This window comes from Rhamphochromis longiceps, linkage group LG14, assembly GCF_057381845.1.
Source record: "Rhamphochromis longiceps isolate RC_006_pf linkage group LG14, R_longiceps_female_GT1.1, whole genome shotgun sequence".
Taxonomy (NCBI): domain Eukaryota; kingdom Metazoa; phylum Chordata; class Actinopteri; order Cichliformes; family Cichlidae; genus Rhamphochromis; species Rhamphochromis longiceps.
The window spans coordinates 40,752,971-40,773,854 of NC_140570.1; the positions used below are offsets into that span (position 1 = coordinate 40,752,971).

General features: G+C 42.2%; 2 protein-coding genes across 6 annotated transcripts in view; one reads left to right on the forward strand and one right to left on the reverse strand.

Annotated features, from left to right (window-relative positions):
• The window catches only part of exoc3l2b (exocyst complex component 3-like 2b), a 38,744-nt gene extending 36,237 nt beyond the window's left edge, over positions 1-2,507 (forward strand). For all 5 annotated transcript variants that reach the window (XM_085379514.1, XM_085379515.1, XM_085379512.1 and 2 more), the window contains exons 14-15: positions 14-135; positions 498-2,507. In XM_085379514.1, coding sequence (XP_085235640.1) covers positions 14-135; positions 498-786 — 411 coding nt within the window. In that variant the 3' untranslated portion in view covers positions 787-2,507. The remainder of the gene's footprint in view (positions 1-13; positions 136-497) is intronic.
• Positions 2,508-5,043: 2,536 nt separating this feature from the next.
• Positions 5,044-20,884, reverse strand: part of col4a4 (collagen, type IV, alpha 4) — a 45,848-nt gene continuing 30,007 nt past the window's right edge. The window contains exons 38-46 of the mRNA XM_085429340.1: positions 19,335-19,406; positions 16,416-16,544; positions 16,199-16,306; positions 15,745-15,900; positions 13,827-14,072; positions 13,496-13,612; positions 12,969-13,154; positions 10,217-10,500; positions 5,044-9,981 (exon numbers count right to left, since the gene is read on the reverse strand). Coding sequence (XP_085285466.1) covers positions 9,748-9,981; positions 10,217-10,500; positions 12,969-13,154; positions 13,496-13,612; positions 13,827-14,072; positions 15,745-15,900; positions 16,199-16,306; positions 16,416-16,544; positions 19,335-19,406 — 1,532 coding nt within the window. The 3' untranslated portion in view covers positions 5,044-9,747. The remainder of the gene's footprint in view (positions 9,982-10,216; positions 10,501-12,968; positions 13,155-13,495; positions 13,613-13,826; positions 14,073-15,744; positions 15,901-16,198; positions 16,307-16,415; positions 16,545-19,334; positions 19,407-20,884) is intronic.

Genomic DNA, 20,884 nt, shown 5'->3' on the forward strand with positions numbered 1-20,884 from the left:
GTCCGTCTGTTAGGAGTCGTCCTCCGGTTGGCTGGACAGCGCTCTGTGTCACATCTCTGAGATCATCCAGCTGGAGGACCTCCCCTCCATCCAGATGGAGGTCGGCGTTCTGGTCCGAGAGTTTCCAGACATCAGGTAACATCGCCTTGGCCAAATGCTGGAAATCTTCTTCTGCTTCTTGGTCTTGTTATACCTACTCTGTTCTTTTTCTTCCTGTTCTTCTGATTCTTACTGACAGCTTACAGATCCTTGGTGCTCATAAAATTGAAACTGTTAATTGTTATAAATACTAAGGACTCTGGCTGGATGCTGGACTCACTTTTAAAAAGCCCACATGGAAACCTTCCTAGAAAATGAAAGACAAAAATGGTGATTTTATACAATTTCTCTAAGTCTTAAGATAATCCTGCAGCTTCAGGAACATGTACTTTCTAAACATGGACCACATCAAACACAGAAACACGCCTCTTCTTCACTCCTCCTTCTCTCTCCTCCAGGAAGAAGCACGTGTCAGCCATTTTGAACATCAGAGGGATGACTCGGCAGGCAGAGCGTCAGGAGATCCTCAACATCGTCAAAGACATCGAGACCAGCGACAGCGGCCCGGCGACGCTCTCCCGGGACCGCGCCCTCTTCGCTGAGGTGCCAGTCACCTCTGAGGTCCACTGCCTAAACGTCGGCTTGAGCCGCATCGCCCTCACTGCCTCTTCCTGCTTCACCACGCTGCGACCCCGCAGACGCAAAACCCGAACGCCGGTCCAGGAAAACCCCGACGATGCTCTCTGAAGAGTCCTGCTTCAGTGGCTTTTATGACTTTATTAACACAGTTTAGTCATAACGTTTTCCAAATCTCAGTGTGAGGATGTCATCGTAGTCAAAGGAGCTTGCAAAGCGCATGGCACAACATAGAAGAGCCACCTCCACAGGACAAGACTCAGCAGTCCATCTGCATCTTAAGGATAAAGGACACTCTTTCGAGGATGCCAATGTTCACATTTTGGACAGAGAGGACAGATGGTTTGAAAGAGGAGTGAAAGAAGCATCTATGTCCACTGTGAGCGACCATCTTTGAACAGAGGCGGGGTTTACGACACCAACTCTCTGCCATCTATAATCCAGTTTTGAGATCCTTCCCAGACGCCTTAACGCCCACTCACATCCTGGGCCATCTGACCTCAGGACATCACATGATAAGGTGGGGCCAGGTTTCACAATGAACACACCCGAAACTCTGGCTGATTGGGACCCACGCCCAGTTTCCCACCTTGGCTCAGGCGATTAGAGGATCATCAGGGGGTCCTTTTGTCCCTCTGTGGGGGGTCACTCCCACTAGGTTTATATCTGGGACTCTCCACCATTTGACCTTAGAACTGAAGAAGCTTCTCGGATGAGAGGTGAAACGTCTTCAAGCAACTTAAAGAAGTCCAGACGCTTTTCTTTGCAAGCTCCTTTGACTACGATGTAGACGCAGACACCGACAGGATTTAAAATACGAACGTGTCGCAGCATTTTTAGCGCGTGGCCTCACAGCTGTGCCACTGGGACTGATTTAGACCATCAGAAATCAAAGTTTCTATTCTCTTGTGTTTAAGAAGCAAAGGGAGGAAGATTATGGACTCTACTGTGAGATCAGCTTTTAAATCGCTTTGACTTATTTACTTTTTACCTTTGAGGGATCCTGCTGAGAGGAAGCCTGAACAGAAATCGCTGCTGGATGAGGAGGGATGATGGCGAGCTGAGGAGAAACTGGACTGAAAACGAGGCGGTGGATTGGATGTCTGCATTTGATGATGACCCAGTGACTGAGTTAGGACAGGAAATTATTTCTTTGATTGGCTGTTTTTCACGGTTTCCTGCAGGAACACAGAGGTGGGGAAGCCGGGTCTGTGTGGACAGGAAGGTTCAGTTCGGACCATCAGGACTGCTGAGGTGTCCCGTTACTTTCTGCACAGACTGGAAGCAGCAGCTCAGACTGAATGTGGATGGGCTGGGACCTTGTTAGAAATATGAGCCTGGGTCCAAACCCCAGAACATGGAGAACATTCCCGACATGAGCATCTTAGTTTTGTTGCACATGACGAAAGAGAGTTTGAATCACAGGTACTAGACGATGATCTGAGTCTCTGTCGCGCTGACTGTATTTAAAGCAGTGATTCGAGTCAAAGCTTTGTGGTGTGATGACGTTTATATTGTGTCTTATTCTTTATTTGATTCATGTTAAGATGTGGGGAAATCAGAGGGCTCACTCTGGTGAACTCTTAGGGGCTAAACCTTTCATATATTAATTGTTGTACTCTTCCTTCCATTGCAGCATTTTGGTCTTTACAGCAGGAAGTCCATCGTTCCATAACTGTTCATCTCCTCTTTTATTGCATTCCCATTTCTCAGCTGAGATACGTTTTAGATTAGAACCGCTTTTCTCTTCTGCTCTTGTAAATGTGGATGTATGTAATGAATCTTTCTGTACAGAGATCAGTTTAAATAACAATAAAACCGATCAGATCATTCACTGCTGTTTCATTTCAAAGAAAGAGAGACGGGGCATCTTTTGAGGGAGCCACTCCATCTGGAGCACCTTGGGACCAGATGGAGTCCTCAGATGGAGCATCTGAGTGCTCCATCTGGTGACATCATTGTTCACACCACCTCCCCTGATCTGAATCTGAATGGCAGTCTGTTACTGGACAAACATGGCAGAACCCAGAGGTTCTGTTCTGGATTAATCCCAACAACATTTGCCTCAAGGTGCCTTAAGGTAAAGAGCCTACAATAATACAGATGAGGCCGGGCCGGGCCGATGACTGTACCAGTGTGGGGTCTGACAGTGGGCCCAAGGGTTTTATACCAATGCCTGACGATAGTCAGTGAGGTTTCCCAGCCTGGGGAGGTTTGTGCATCCCACAACCTTCACTGACCCACTACCAAACCAGGTACTGTTCTCCATGGCTTTTCCAGACCCTTTCACATCTGTCACATGTGCTCAGAGCGAATCTGCTCTCATCTTTTGGAAATGTTTTTACTGGACTCTCTGCAGGCCTATGAAAAACATCGGTGATGATTCAGCTGCTCGTACAGCTTAGTTTGGATTTACTTTGAATCCAGGCTGCCTGCGACCGCTTTATTTCTGCTGACCAATTCACTATGGAATAATGATGTTATTGCTGTCATTGGACCATACACAGCACATAACCGTCAAAGTTACAGAACGTGTATAAGTTACAGTAAAAAACAATATGTGAGACAGAGCACCTTGGTTACTATAATAACTCTAGTTCTCTAGAGAAACAGTGATCGATGAGATTCAGAGCACGATGACGTTTTATAAAGTCCACAAAGCTCTAGTATACAAACCTGAGAGTATTTTGAATACCAGCCTCCTTTCTGATGTCTGACAGTAAAACAAAGACGGGGTGAAAGTTCGATGCAGTTTATTGAAGCGTTGTCCATCCACATAGAGTAAAATATGTCACAAGTGTTAGTGAGGCGTTTCAGTCTACAGAGAATAAAAATACCAGCGACAGATTTTAATACCATAAGAACATAATCAAGACACAGTGACTGCCCCGCCTCTTCATCCTCGCAAAGACTCATGGGAACTGTAGTTAAATCTTGGCTTTGGTCCAGATTTAAATGACTCAAACATTACAGTGAGTTTTATCTCTGAAATAACGATTCGCCTAAAAAGAAAACGTGACGCGAAAACGTCGACCTTTAACAGTTTAATGAAGGAGGTCAGCTGTGGCTGAAATGAGTCACGTGATCTTTGGCATTTAACTTTGGTGGAGAATGTGGGCGGGGCTTCAGGGTGTCAGGGTTTACAAAATGAAATAAAAATCTGTATGATTTTAGCATCAAATTGCGTCAACATTTATTTCAAGCTAAATAAATACTCTGATGAGGTTTACAGTAAAAATATAAAACTGTGACATTCAAACATATTTACAAATCATCACGAAGAAAACACTGAGCCAGACCAACGACCCAAACAAAGAAACCGAACCCAAGTTAGAAAGTCTCCACTGTAGATTTGACCAAAAACGAAGTAAATATAAATGCATGACAGTCATTTTTGGTTTAATTCTCATCAAGGCATTTATCAGTAACACAAAGAAATGCTAACCACTGATTAAAAACCAGCATCACGGGACGAATGTGCAACATAAAAACAACACAAGCCTTTCCCAGGCCTGTGCCAGGAGCACCATTCAAGGCTTACAGAGGCTTAAGCCTGTGTTTGAGGGATACAAAGGTGCTTTACTTCTTATTCAGGTACATCATGATGGTAAGTTGTGCAGCAGAGCATGCTCGAGAAGAAATTAGAGCATCCCAGAGATCCCTCAGAGCTCAGTGTGCAGGGGAAAAGACGAGCGGTCTACTTTGTAAAGACAGCTTAACGTCTTTGTCTTTGAAACACTAAGAAACATGTTGCAGGAGAAACTTTATTACCAAAGCTTTGTCTTCCAGATGAGTAATAAAACTATTTAATATATATATTTAGTGTTTGCTGTTTGAATGATGGTGCTGATCTCCATCTATCACATTCACTATGTAGCTTTCAGCTCGTGTTGTGTGGAGAACTTGTTCATACTTTTCTTATACAACATTTTTGCGTTTGTTGGAAAATCAGCCGCTCTGCTGCCAGTCGTCTGTCCTGGTTTCTGATTGGTGCACGTATTGAGCTGATGACCACCTTCGTCTAACCTCTTAGCTTGAATGAAGCTAAAGCTCAAACAAAGACGATGAGGAAAAGAGATCTCGGGTATGCTGACCCGGGCTGCCGGTCCTGGTTCAGTCTGGCAGTGTGACACATCTTTAGTGTTTAAATGAGCCACGAGCTGAAAACTCAAACACATGATTAACAAACATGGAGATGATGGAGAAGCTCCAAAGACACGTTTCAAGGTTTATTCTCAGATATATTCACAGCTTCTCACACTATTCTTCCTCTACTTATTTATAAAATACTGACTGACCAATGACATGGAGTCACTGCCTCGCAGCTGACCAATCAGAGTGATTACAAGCTCAGTCATAATGTCTCTCAGCAGACCGACGAAAAGGGTTTCCAGGCAGTCCTGACCGGGCTGTGGAGGGGCTGGAGGCGGGGCTGGAGGCGGGGCTAAAGTTGTTTGTTTGTCATTGGTCTCTGATGAGGAGAGAACGTCATCCTGGCCAGTCAGCTGTTACAGGATGTACCATCAGCCCTGACGCAACAGCAACGCAGCATATTAACTCTGTAACTTAGATCCTGATGCTTTATTTTGTTTTTGCAATAATAGAATTATAATAAATACATGAAACCTGTTTCAATCAAATTTACAATAGAGGAGGGACAAACTGTTACAGATCAAAGTGGGGTTGAACATGTTTGTGTGGTGGACATTGGTGTTCAGTAGGTGGATGAAGGCTCATAAAGAGGATGATGACATGTAGAGGAGCTCAGAGCATCTGAGACCACTTCAAAGACTCTCATCCCAAAAACAAGGTCACGTGGCTTTACAGACGGTTCCAGTTTTTGCTTAGATTGGGACTTCATTCCAAATTTAGTAACGTTTCAAACAAAATTCTGTCGCAGATCCAAACTTCAGGTACGGATGACGCACGTAAAAGAAACGCAGAATGTAACATCGGGATGCTGGAAGTAACAGGAAGTAACAGGAACGATTACGAGTACTGCAACGATTCACCGAGTTAAGTCTTTGAAATATGATGCCCATATAGGCCTCAGTTTAAAAACACCGATAACACGAAGCACTGATCAGGAAAGTCTGACGTGAAGAAAACAAACTTTAGCTTCGACACACACCAACGATTTCTTTTTAACTGATACATATTTAAACCACACCGCCTGTTTCACACTGAAGGTACCTGCAGCAAACAGGGGTGAGTCAAAGGGGGGGCGCGGGGTGTACCAGACCATATTAACTTCAAGGCTTTGCAACTTTTTTCAGGTTTAAAGTGAAAATAAAACATTATATTCATTAAATGCATTAATATTAAAATTATACAAATAACAGCTTTTTCACAAGTAAATAAAAATGTGTGTGCAGGGCTGGACTGCTGATCTGGCCCACCGGGCACTTTCCTGGTGGACCGACCTGATTAAAACCTAGAAATATAGATTCTGATTATAGACCACAGTGATCACAGCCACCTGGATCATGCCAGTCCAGGCCCTGTATGGACCAGTAAAACTCTGAGCCAAGGGGTTGGACAGGAAATCATAATTAATATTAATTAACGTCTACGCCAACGTCTTGTTTTCAGCAGCACAAACTTCAGGATGCTTTTCTTCAGTGCAGCCAACACATTCACCACCACATCAGTGTCATTCACTCACAAACATAGACTCACACCAGCTCTACCTCATGCAAGCTTTCTAACACTGTCCGAGCTCTTTTTGCTTCCTACAGCCGTCCAACGAGACAGAGCAGATTTCTTTATGCCTTGGTTTAGATTGCATATGTCTTTATTTATTTTACTTTGACTGGACTTGAGATTATTTATATATTTTTGCATTTAAGAAGATTTTTTCTTTATAACAAATTTTAATATGGCACATAATTACAACCAAAAGTTGTTTTGGGGTTTTTGACAGATGTTGTATGCAGTTAAACTTTAGTTTTTTTAATGAGCAATGTTTATTATTATCATCATATAGCTGCAGCCCTAGGAATGAATATGTGAAAATCAAAAGAAGTGGGGTTTATATCTTTTTTATGAACATATAGATTGGTAACCAGTCGTGATGATGAATTGTTAAATGAGTATTAAAAACTAATTATTAGGACTATTAAAAATCTGTTTACCAACATATTATTCTTTTGACGCGTAGTCTAATTCCTCAAGAACGCACAGAACCTACTGAAATTGACTCCAACCATCTTTCCATTTCCTTGGGTTCTAGTCCAGCTCTGTTTGCTTCCATGTGAAACAGGATGCTCTAAAGTCTGCTCTATGAAAGTGAAACATTTAAATTATTGTGGCTTTAAAACTACAAATACGTGAAGGTATTCTTTGTGATCAGTAAACGTCTCAGCAATCTTTCTACAGCAAGCAAAAAAACAAAAATAAATCCATCAAATTTAATTCAGTTCAGCTTTATTTATATAGACATGGGATGACAGATATATACAGGATATTTCTAACTTTAGAGATGTTGCACAAATGGAAGAAAGCAGTCTTACATATTTGTTTAATATGTGCGTTGAAGGACATGTCCTGGTCAAAAATGACTCCAAGGTTCCTCACAGTGTTACTGGAGGCCAAGGTAATGCCATCCAGAGGAAGAATCTGCTTAGATACCATATTTCTAAGGTTTTCAGGGCCGAGTACAATAACCTCAGTTTTATCTGAATTAAGAAGCAGAAAGTTAGCGGCCATCCAGGTCTTTATGTCTTTAAGACATTCCTGCAGTTTAACTCATTGGTGTGTGTTATCTGGCTTCATGGACAGATAGAGCTGGGTGTCATCTGCATAGCAGTGTAAATGTATGCTATGTCTTCTAATGATGCTGCCTAAGGGAAGCATGTATAATGTAAACAGAATTGGTCCTAGCACTGAACCCTGTGGAACTCCATAATTAACCTCAGTGTGTGAAGAGGACTCTCCATTTACATGCACAAACTGGAGTCTATTAGATAGATATGATACAAACCACTGCAGCACAGTACCTGTAATACCTACAGCATGTTCTAATCGCTCTAATAGGATATTATGGTCGACAGTATCGAACGCTGCACTGAGGTCTAGCAGGACAAGCACAGAGATGAGTCCACTGTCAGAGGCCATAAGAAGATCATTTGTAACCTTCACTAAAGCTGTTTCTGTGCTGTGATGAGCTCTGAAACCTGACTGAAACTCTTCAAATAAACCTCTGCAGATGATCTGTTAGCTGTTTGACAACTACTCTTTCAAGGATGTTTGATATGAAAGGAAGGTTGGAGATTGGCCTATAATTAGCTAAGACTGCTGGGTCTAGAGATGCTTTTTGAGTAAAGGTTTAAAGCTGTGACCCTAAAAGGCCTGTAGACCATAACAGCAAACATAGAGTTGTTCTTATTTTCTTCAATCAGTGATGAATAGTAAGATGTTCAAGCTCTATGGAGGGCTTTCTTATAAAGCACAAAATAATTTTTCCAGGCTAAACGATGATCTTCTAAATCAGAGTTATACCAGCGAGTCAAGCACCATGAATGAGATAATCATCTCTGTAGGAGCAGAGTTTCTTTAACTGCTCTATGTCGTGTTGAAGATAAGAGCAGAGGAATCACTTCCTCAATCTTAGTTACAGCTGATCACAGTCTGCACACAAAACCTGCTCACAGAGCCGACAGCTCTACAGCCCCCTGCTGAATTCCACCTTAACCCCCGACTACGTTCATTTCTCTGTCAAACTTGCTGAGATAGAGTGTAAGCAACAGCACATGGCTTTTTCATTCGCTCCGTTTCCCCCTGACTGTGTTTCTTTGTATCTGTGTGTGTATTAGTATTATAATCATGTTACTGTGGCAGCTGAAGCTTCGCTTAGCGCTGCACAAAATCAGGCAGAGCTGCAGTCTGACTTTTACAAACACTTGGGATAGAAATGTGGCTCATTCTGATTCGCTGTCATTTCCCAGCCTGTAGTTCACAGGAATTTTTTGTTTTTTTGTTTTTAATTATATTTATGGCAAACACCTAAAATGACTCAAAAAGAATTATTACAGAAAGACTAGATTGTTTCGGTTAATTGGTTACTTCCATCCCTGAGTAATGCTGAACTGTAACAACCACAGAAAAGACAATAAAAAAGAAAACATGAAAAGTTTTAGAGGCTCTTAGACTGTTAGCTATGTACATTAAATATTAATATCAGTCACTTATATTTATAATATTTCAAGCAGCTAAAACAGCTCGTTTACAGTACATGTGAGATAGAAAAGGATTATTTTGAACTGTCTTTCATACAAAGTTACTCTCGCGGAGCCCAAGAACACACACGGAGCTGCAGATAAAGCCACCTCTGAATTAATTAAAGGAAACTAAATCACATGTGATATCATATAAAAACTGGATAATAGGCTGCGTACCCAACCCTGTTACACACCGGAATAAAAACACATCATTCCAAGCACGAACCTCGGAAAGTGACCTGCTGTAAAACACAGCTATGTGCTGCAGATTGGATGTTAAGTATATTATGAGACTATTTTATCCAAAAGAAAGTCTGTTTGTCATCTGCACGGAGAAGGACTCACTAACCTCACGAGCTGACGCAAGTAGCCTGAATGTCCGTCACTGCCGTTTTTACAAATATGAATATTTACAGTTTCCAAATTCGAGTGACAGATGAAAGAGGCGCACGTGTCAGGAAGGGCATCCGAACCACAATGTGCGGCGCTTTCCTGTGAAGTCATGTTTTTAAAGTATTTTTTGGAGTATTTAGGCAAATTTATTTATGTTAAAGTAGTTTCATTAATAACCCACCTACTGATGAATGTAATGATGCGAGTGCTGAGCTGATGCAGATCAGGACTGATTGATTATCAGCCGAGCAGCTGACTGACTGTAAGACGACGGTCTCTCCTCACAGAGACAAACACACTAGTCCTGCCACTTCGATGGAGCCGAAGCACATCCTCACTCGCTCCCTCCTGCCTCGTAAAGTTGGAGGAAGTGATGCGTCCTCTCAATTTCCTTGAGAAAGATGTGGAGATGAAGCATCTCTTCTCTGTCTCACACAGGTGGAGGTGGCAGCCCTCCCGCTCACAGCCTCATGCAGACTTTGCACTTTGCAATGCTCCTCCTCTGCTCTTGGTCATTGGTCAGCATCGCCGGGTCGGTCAGGGTGGTCAGCCAGAAACTGTACATGTTGGCGAAGAAGTGGCAGGTTCCACGAGGCCCCTGACACTCCACGAACGGCTGGGCCTTGTATGCTTTCAGACAGCTACCTGATGATGTCAGAGGCTGGCCGCCACCTTCATCACCTGCGCCTGTATGCTATTAGACACATGGGAAATTACATCATCATCTGCACAGAGCTCACATTTCAGATGATTGTTGTATTATTACGACTGGTAAGTTTAGCCTAAATTTCAGCGAAGTTTAAGAGTTTAACTCTGGTTTACATAAGTAAAGTTTAATGTAGCTTAGACTTAGGTTTTAGTCTACACAGTAGCACCAGTAACAGCAGTAGCAACGTAGTTTAATAATCTGGCACCACTGCAGTACTCACCATGACAAAGGAGTATCCGTCCCACAGTTCTGTCCAGTTTTCGGGACACTCCACAGACTGTCTGGACTGGCTGTGCACTGCGATGGGTAGGGATGGGGCTTCACACACCACACAGCGGCTGATGTAGTTTTGGATGCTGGGTCCACTCACGTGTTCACGTGGGACAGGCTCCATCGTCGTTAGCCAATAGGATTTATCATTACGACTGGCGTAAGAGCAGGTACGCTTGTTACATGGAGCGAAGGGCAAGGTGGAAAAGACACGCATGCACGACCCCGGCTGACCTGGAAATACACGCAACACATTTCAATTATTCCCAAACACATCCAGCAGAGAAACAAATCCGGTCGTTCAGTCTGACGTCACTAGCCGTGTCTGGGCCTAAACTCCGCTGCAGGTCCATATATCAAACATCACTGTGGCATTACTGAGAGTTGAAAAACTGTCTAAAGTCTTTCATCTTTAATAAAATGATCAGCGTTCTGCTCTACCAGGTGTAACAACTGAGTTTAACATCCAGGCATCCATGAAAACGGAATTTATGACATTTAACGGAGTTAGAAGTTAGCAGGGAGTTAGCTCGCTAGCTTCTATCTAAATACAATATAGCATGTCCTGGCTGCGGGGTTTTGGAAACAAATTCAAACGTACAGCTCTGTTTGTCATGGTCCTGGGCCGTGTTGGCCCAGTATTCTTAGTTTTCTTGTATTTTTGTATTCAGTTCCCTGTTTAGGTTCTGTTTCCTGAGTTGCCCTGTTATGTTGTTCCCTGTGTGCTTTCCCTTTGTAACTCTCACCCCCTGTGTGCCCCTCTATGTATTCATGAGCCCTTGTCCCCTTTCGTGTTTTATTCCATGTTTTCCCCAGCCTGTTATGTCTGTGTTCTCCCCGTGCTCTCTCCTCCTGTCTGAACCTCTGTGTACTTCCTGTTTGACTCTGCCCGTCTCCCGTCAGTGTTATGTTCACCCCGCCCTGTCCCGTTATGGTTATCTGTGTCAGCTGTGTTCCCCGTGTGTTCCCACTTTCCTCGTTAACCCTCTGTGTATTTCTGTCTGCGTCTCCCTCTGTTCGGCGTCGCGTTCTCCCTCATGTTGTGTGTTATTCTCCCCGTGGTTCCTGGTTTACTTTATGTTTAGCTTTCCCAGTTTAGTTTAGTACTGTTTTTGTGTTCCACTTTTTGCCAGCATTAAAGCTGTGTTTTTGAGTTTATCCCCGTGTCTGTGAGTCTGCATCTTGGGTCCTTCTCCTGCCTGCCACACAACGTATCATGACACTGTTATCACTTCCAGCATAAATGAAGACAGAAAACTAAACAGCAGTGACGTTTGTAGGGTTACTGAAGTTGGGCTAGCTGCTATATAATGATGTGCTACGTGACCGCTAGCGACACAGCTATGTTAGCATAATATAAACAAGCTAACTTTTTTTCCACTCGATAAAAGTTAACGTGAGTGTTCTCGGTGGTCAGGAACAAATGTAATCGCATGGCAGGATGCTGTAAAAGGACCAAACTTCAGCCAGGAGAACAACTGAGATAATCCATCCACAATACGAGGTTAGTCATTCATATACTGCTGCATGGGCTGGGCTGTAGTTACATCCTAAGGTTTTAAAAACTGAGCTTAAATAAATGATTAGCGGTAATAAAAGCCGAGGGAGGTCAACAGTGATCACTGACTGTTTTAGGAGCTTTTTGAGATCAAATAGAAGAAAATACAAAACACTAAACATGTTAACAACACAAAAGCCATATTAAACGCAGACTACTTTAGGCCCGGAAGTAGGATTCGTCACGTCATCACTTAACGACCGGATTGTGAGCGTCCAGCTATCAGGTAATCAAGAGGAGAAAGAAAAAAAAAAAAAAAAAAAGGTAATCAAGAGGAGATTCTGGCCGATTGCTGAACCTCAGATTCTGGAGAACTGATATAGATCAGAGGGGTTCTTTGAGCCATCCCACATCAGTGTCGTGGACTTGGCTTTAACAAGCAGATTATGAAGAATAGGAACCTCAGAGAGCCTCAGGGGAAGGAGACCCAGGGCAGATCCAGTATACCTCTGAGACCACAGACATCTTTGGGAGATGGTGGTTGATCTGAACAAGGAGACCTCTGACTGTTGTTGACATTTGACCTTCACAAAACTTTCAGCCGTTTGTTGGCAGGTATATCTATTGTGGAGATTATCACAGTGTAGATAAGTGGAATTACTGGAATTCTTAGCTAACGATATCTATAACATGAGTTAGCATGGGATTTGTTAGCATGTGGTTAAAGTGTGTGTGGATGATATAGATGTTAGGCATGTAAAGCTATAGCTTTGTAATTCTATATATCCCATTAGACCTCGAAACACGTGATCTTCAAGAACAAACTAAAGGACAAAACTTAGAGGAGAAAGCTCTGCACTATCTTTCTGCCCGACGAAGGAGATGTTGATGTCCCAACATGTGACAACAAAACACCCACTTAAACTCTTTTTTTGGAAGTTGTTTCACACTTATTTTTAAATCTTAATAAACCAATGTGATCCTAGAAACAAATTAATTCCAAACTAATGCAACATATTTGGTTCAAATGGCCTCGATAAAGTTAAGCTGGTGTTCATTCCCTTATCCTGGTCTAATGAGATGTTTGAGGAGAAACTGTTTACTGGGCCAAAGGTGAGTCACAAGAAAGTAACGCCTGGGAACATCCTGCACTGAGCGGTTCTGGAATAAGAGTTTGCTGTGGGATTTATAAATATGTACTTACCCAAGTCCTGAGTGTGTGCCCGCTCCTGGCCTTCCAGATACAGCAGACTGAATCCTTCCCACAGGGTGTTCATGTTGCCTGGACACCTGGGAGTGTTTGCACTTTGACTGTGCATCACCAACAAGCCCAAGTTCAGTTCTTTGGTTGGTCCGTGAGAACCCTTTTCACCTTCTGGACCACGGTTACCTACGACCCAAAGACCATAACAGTAAGTGATGTTACAAACGCCCGTGTCCACACTTTGGCTTTTGCTTAGTTGAGCCTATCTAGAAGCTACAACAGCTCTGTGGTGTTGTTGGCAGTCAAAGCAGATTTGAGCTGGTCTTGTTGGTTATGACAGTCCCAGTCCGAGTAGGTTCTCAGTCATCCAGGTGATGGCAGTTTAAGGAGCTTGGAAAGAAAGCGACTGGCCTTCTTTAACACAGCCCCAGTTCCTGAATCATGTTGTTCTTGGTTTTAGACCAGCAAAGGTTCCTTAAACTGCTTCAGTAGAAATGTGGTAAAAGTCAGACAGGGAGAGGTCTCACCTTTCTGTCCCACTACTCCACTCTCTCCTGGCAGGCCTGGCTCTCCTTTGTCTCCTTTTAGACCAGGGGCTCCATCGCAGCCTTTACATCCCTGAGGTCCATAATCTCCCTTATCACCTGAAACAGGTCATCAAGCATCACAACAGTCAGCTACACTGACATTAGATCTGATGTTAATTTGACATCAGAAGGTTTTATTTTGAAACCTCACCTCCAGGAAGCTAGTCTTTATAATGATTACTTTTTGGGATGACTACAGTCAAATCTAACAATCAGAGGTTTTTGTAAGATAAGATTCTGATATGATTATGAGAGTTCTGCCCTTTCTCACCTTTAGGACCACATGGGCCTTGTTCTCCATTCAGGCCAGGATGTCCAAATTGACCAGTTGAGCCAGTTTCTCCAGGAGGACCCTTTGGAGGTGATATGAGTTCAGGATCTAAGGTGTCACCCTTTTCCCCTTTTGGTCCATGATCTCCAGGAGATCCAGGAAGTCCTGGAGATCCACAGTGACCAGGAACACCCTTACAACCTCGAGGGCCAGGTATTCCCAACAAACCACTATCGCCTCTCATACCTGATCACACAAATTCACAGACGTGTTATCTAAGTGAGCATGACATAAAAAATACACAACAGCTCTGTAGTACCCAGTGTGTTTCCATCCAAAAGTTTCTATCTGTTGACATTCAGTTTTTTCAGCCCTCAGAATTACCACAATGACCCTTTACCTTCATGTGGGGAGCACAAAAACCGAGCTATGCATTAATCTCTGTGTAATGACACCTTTTCACTCAGAGCTGCACGTGGATGTTTAAGCCACTGTTGTCTGTTCAGTCTTTCAAGTTCTTTCGTAATATGATGCTGTGTTTTGGATTTCAGTTTAAACTTGTAGCTTGACCGCGGGCCACGATTTTTTAGGGATGTCAGCACTTCTGGTAAGAAATCCATTTTAAAATTATTTTATTTTAGTTTAGTTTAAAGGACCATTACCTTAAAATTATGTTTGTCTCAAACACAAGAACTATTCTAAATAACAACAGTTGTGTTGTAAAGATTCAAATAGCGGTAACAGTATAACTGCCTTCTTTGTCATGGTCCTGGGTGCTTTGGCCCACCTTTTGGGCTTAATGTTTTTTGAGTTATAATGTGTTAGTTGTCTGTTATTTAGTATCAAGTTTATCTTTGTATTTGTTATTATGTTTAGTTAGATTTGAGTCCATGTTGACTGGTCGAGGTGTCTCGTCTCCTTCCTGTTTACATGTTTCCCTCCCTGTGGTTGGTTCCATGTCTCCCGTGTCTGCATGCTTGTATGTTTCTCCAGCCTGTCATGTCTAGCTCGTGTTGCCACAGTCTACATCTCACTATGTTTCCTGTTTTATTTTGACAGTCCGCGTTCCATGTTCAGTGTGTTTATTTTTGCTTCCCCTGTGTCGTCCTGTTCATTTGTGTCAGCTGTGTTTCCCATGCGTTTCCACTTCCCTTGTTACTCATCTGTGTATTTAAGTCCTCTGTCTCCATCTGTTCACTGTTGAGTTCTCTGTTTCACGTTCATGGTTCGTGTCGTCAGCACTTTCAGGTTTCATTTTTTAGTTTTTCCCAGTTTAGGTTTTGTTAGTTCTTGTTCTGTTAATGTTGTTGCTTATTTTCTTTATTGTGGCAGTTTCATCGGCCACGTCCTGTGCGTTCTGCTTTTGTGTTCACATCCCACCGGCTACCCGGCCGTAACATTCTTGGCCAAACACGATGAAGTTAGAAAGCTACATTCAGAGTTTAGGTCCTTTTCTTGGTTCTTTGTTGTAGTTTTTAAGCACAAACTGAAAAAGAGGATAAAATGCATCCACTGGTGGTTTTCTCAGCATCACAGTGTTTTAAAGTTTGAATAAAGTCTGAATTTATCATTTCAGCAGAAATGCAACACTCAGAATTTTGTTGTTGAAGGACTGACAAAAGATGACTTACAGCTCCACACCAACGAGTAGAAATGCTATGATCTCCACAAACAGTTATCAGTTGTCCCTTTGTAACCCAACCATCATCTGTCATCTAATGAAGATCACTTTTAGTTGTTTTTTTCAGTAATAGGGTCAATCAAGATATTCACTTAATAATATACCAGCTAATGTATTCCCACACCGCACACGTTCATGTAACCCACAACTGAGATCTGTCAGGTTGTCAAGTGAATTGTGACCAACAGAATAAGTGTCAGCATCATTTTTGTTGTGTTGTTTTTGTTGGACTCTAACCTTTCTGTCCTGGGTATCCAGTGCAACCTTGTGTTCCTATATGTCCTGGGCATCCTCTTGGTCCCTTTGGCCCTTGGCATCCCACGTTACCATTGTCCCCAATATCCCCACGAATTGGAGGGTTTTGACCAGGATCCCCGATCTCACCAAGACTCCCTGAAACATCAGTCCCGTGTCAGAGGTCATCCAGCATGATCTGTCACTTAAATTTAAATAAAACTGAATATTAACTAGGGCTAAGAAGCATTTTAGCCACTGAATGAGTATAATTTCATAAACTAGAAGATGTTACCTTTCAAATCTCTTACATGCATTTAGGCCGTATAAATCTTCTGTTACAAAATGCCAAAAACATGAAAATTGCTGGATAATCGTGAACCTTTCTATAACCTATTAAGAAATGTTTAGGTTATAATGACATGGCTGATTTTAAAAAGTTAGTCTCAAGTCTGACCTGGCTCTCCATCTTGGCCTGGACAGCCAGGATCTCCACAGGGCCCTTTGATAGGAGTTTTGCAGTCTGGTCCAAGTTTACCTGGAGGTCCACATTTACCTGGAGGCCCTACAATAGCACAGAGAGGCGTATAACTGACCAAGAATAAAGGATAAGGTAGGATTTTTAGATTTACATATTCAGCAATTCAGCAAGAGATCATCATATTGGTACAGACCTTTGGTTCCGACGGGGCCTTTGTATCCTGGTGGTCCAGGTTGAGATGTGCCGCAAAGACCTTGATGCCCTGGAGGACCTTTATCTCCTGGTGGACCCAAGGAACCTTCAACACCTGGAAAGCCCCGACCTGAAAAAACAGACCAAATGAAAATGTGTTATAGAATTTATAGAAAGTAATTTTAAGATCTATGAGGAGAATTAATGTCTCATAATCATTAGTAAGTTCACAATAACAACAGCTATATTCTGCTCTGCAGGTGGACCTTTGGTCAAGATCTCTAAAACAAAATCTGTACCTTTCTGAACTAAACCCAGTCAGAATTTTGAACCCCAACTCTGCCAGGATAAGTTAATTTTTTTACACAACTTTATAGATTTAATCTAATAATATACCAGACGACATTACAACAACACGAACATGCAGAACTTTTCTTAGTGTTCTTAGAAATGTGAAGCGAGAGGCTCCAGTGGCCATCATTGATCCAGAGCCCAGAGCAGGAAACACTGAAGGAAACCTGAAACTGTTGGCTAAGAATAAACAGATTTGGTGAAATTATAATTCACATTGACAGCAGCGACACCTGGTTGCCTGAACCAGAACTTACCAACAATAATATGTAATCGTATGTAACTTTGCCAAAACAATGTAGTTTTCTCTGGCCCCCTCCCCAATCAGACCAGGAGTGACATGTTTAGCTGCATGTTCTCCTTAAATTGCTGGCTGTCTGAGTGGTGTCCCAGAAACGATGTGGGCTTCATAGATAATTGGCAAACCTTCTGGAGGAAACCTGGTCTTGTTAGGAGAGACGGCATCCATCCCACTTTGGATGGAGCAGCTCTCATTTCTAGAAATATGGACAAATTTATTAAACCCTGCAAAATATGACCATCCAGAGTTGGGACCAGGAAGCAGAGTTGCAGTCTTACACGCCTCTCTGCAGCTTCTCTCCTCCTGCTACCCCCCCAAAAACCCATCTCCATAGAGACTGTGTCAGCTCCCAAACAGACAAAAAACAAACTAAAAACCAGCAACAAACAACTTAAACCTAAACAATCACAAAGAAAGAACAATACAGTATCCACATCTGAACCAAAGAGTAACACAGTGAAAATATTAAACATTAGGTCTCTCTTTTCTAAATCCGTATCAGAAAACTATTTAATAATTGATCAAGATATTGATTTAGAAGAGCTAGCAGAGAACTGGTTACTACGGGAGGAAAATGTTACTTTAAATGAGAATAATAATAATAATAATAATAATGAGAATAATAACTGTTAAAATGCTCAACGGACCTGCCCAAGAGGAGAAGTGGCAGCAATCTTGCTCTCCAGTTTATTAACCTCCTAGTACCTGGCATCCACATATGTGGACATCACACGCAGGGTTGACTCTTAGCCTTGGTTACCCTAGCTGGAGACCAGTTTTATCCTTTGTTATCTATCATTCACCTGGGCCTTACTCAGAGTTTCTGTTGAATGCGACGCTCAGCTCAGGTAAAATAAATATTGTGGGTGATTTTAACACCCATGTAAATGTTGAAAACGACCACCTCAACAACATTTTTTATTCAGCTTGACCCAGCTGTCTTTGAATGGATCTCTAATTATAGGCTGATCTGTGATCATCTGCAGAGGAATGCTTTCATTTATGGGGGTGGGGGGTATGGGGACCATTTTAGGGAAAAAACAAAGTAATGTCACATACTGCATTATTGCATTGTAAAGAAAAATGTTCTGTGTAAAATGTTAATATATTACTTTGTTGGAGTATGAAACACACCAGTTAGTTAAATTGCAGGATTGTCTGGATTCTTCCTCTGGATGGCATTACCTTGGCCTCCAGTAACACTGTGAGGAACCTTGGAGTCATTTTTGACCAGGACATGTCCTTCAATGCACATATTAAACAAATATGTAAGACTGCGTTCTTCCATTTGCGCAACATCTCTAAAGTTAGAAATATCCTGTCTCAGAGTGACGCTGAAAAACTAGTTCATGCATTTATTACTTCCAGGCTGGACGACTGTAATTCATTATTATCAGGATGTCCAAAAAACTCGCTGAAAAGCCTTCAGCTGATCCAAAATGCTGCAGCAAGAGTCCTGACAGGGACTAGAAAGAGAGAGCAGATTTCTCCTGTTTTGGCTTCCTGTTAAATCCAGAATTCAAAATCCTGCTCCTCACATACAAGGTCTTAAATAATCAGACCCCATCTTATCTTAATGACCTTGTAGTACCATATCACCCTATTAGAGCACTTCGCTCTCGCTCTGCAGGCCTACTTGTTGTTCCTAGAGTATTTAAAAGTAGAATGGGAGGCAGAGCCTTCAGTTTTCAGGCCCCTCTTCTGTGGAACCAGCTTCCAGTTTGGATTCAGGAGACAGACACTATCTCTACTTTCAAGATTAGGCTTCAAACTTTCCTTTTTGCTAAAGCATATAGTTAGGGCTGGACCAGGTGACCCTGAATCCTCCCTTAGTTATGCTGCAATAGACGTAGGCTGCCGGGGGATTCCCATGATGCATTGAGTTTTTCCTTTCCAGTCACCTTTCTCACTCACTATGTATTAACAGACCTCTCTGCATTGAATCATATCTGTTATTAACCTCTGTCTCTCTTCCACAGCATGTCTTTATCCTGTCTTCCTTCTCGCACCTGAGCCTGGTTCTGCTGGAGGTTTCTTCCTGTTAAAAGGGAGTTTTTCCTTCCCACTGTTGCCAAAGTGCTGCTCATAGGGGGTCATATGATTGTTGGGTTTTTCTCTGTATGTGTTATTGTAGGGTCGACATTACTACCTTAATATAAAGACCTTGAGGCGACTGTTGTTGTGATTTGGCGCTATATAAATAAAATTGAATTGGTGTGTGTGTGTGTGTGTGTGTGTGTGTGTGTGTGTGTGTGTGTGTGTGTGTACCTCTGGTCCCAGTGGCCCCCTTCTCTCCTTTCAGTCCGTCCAGTCCATGAAGTCCCAGCGGTCCAGGAGGACCTGGCACAACAAAACCAAACCATCTCACACACTGTTTCTGCAGATCTGAGGGACCCACAATGTCTGTGGATATTTCTTTTTGTTTCCTCTTTTTTTGCTACAGTCAGTACTAGAGATGGACCGATCCGATATTACGTATCGGTATCGGTCCGATACTGACCTAAATTACTGGATCGGATATCGGAGAAAAATAAAAAATGTAATCCGATCCATTAAATATCACGAAAGCACCTCACAAAACTTGCAACACGCCGTAACTCACCTCAGAACGTTAGCACGTCGGAGCAGTATGCATCACGTGATAGAGCAGCTGTGGCATGCCAGACCTGTCGGTGGTCTGGATAGCATTTGGAGCTTCGCTAGCAACCTGGCATTTCATCTCCGACAAAGGTATCCCGAGAGAAGTAAAGCAAGTGTGTAAGTCCATCTCTGAATGTTTGTAAAGCATTCCTGCGTTAAGCTTAACGAGCGATATATGGAGCGACTGCCTCTTCTTGCTGCTACTTCAATCATGAAACTGCTTAACGATCAGCTGATCGGCTTTTCTGTCGCGAGTCCGTGTCTCTAGTTTGCTTTTGGCCCACTTTGCACCAGAAAGAGGAAACCAGCGGCTGAACAACAGCAGCACGTTTAAGCTTGATAAGCTGTTGTTAGAATGTATTTATTATTACTTTCTACTCGAGGATCTTTTTCTAAGTAGCTGACGCTGGTAACTGTGCAGGGGCGGATCTAGCAAAGTTTAGCCAGGGGGGCCGATAGGGCATTAACAGGGAAAAGGGGGCACAAAGACATACTTTTCTTTCTTATTCTCATTTAAAATGTCAAGCTTTTAATAAATAATTATCTGACACCCAAAGTTTTAATTTGATGTAAAATGAGTAGAAGTCAATTACTGTATATAGTAACTATTAAGTCTAATATATATACCCTAGTAAGCTATAGTACTTTTTCCTTTGGGAAGGTACCATCTGTGCAGTCTGCAATTTGAAGAAAGATGTTGAATCTATTTAATATTTCTTGAAAAATAATTGATTTCTGTGCATTTTTTTTTTCCACACTGCATCAAATTAAGGTTGATTACGTCGATTAAGCATCATGAGGTGGAGCGTGAGGGGTGGTTCCCTATTTTTTATTTATTTATTTTTGTTGTTGCTGGGAGTTGGAACCCTATTAGTTAGGTTGCTTAATATTTACGCTAAGTACTCTTTAAAATACCAGAATAGGGAGGATGGTGTAGGTTTAAGTTTATTAGATTGATCAGTATTGCTGAACTATGAAACATTTTTTTTGCATACAGGTATAACAGAATAGCTTTAGTGTAGTTGTTGTTTTAAACTTGAGTATGAACTTATACAAAATGCAGCAAGATATTTAAAAAACAGTTTTGTTGATTAAAAAACACTATATCGGATTCATATCGGTATCGGCAGATATCCAAATTTATGATATCGGTATCGGTATCGGACATAAAAAAGTGG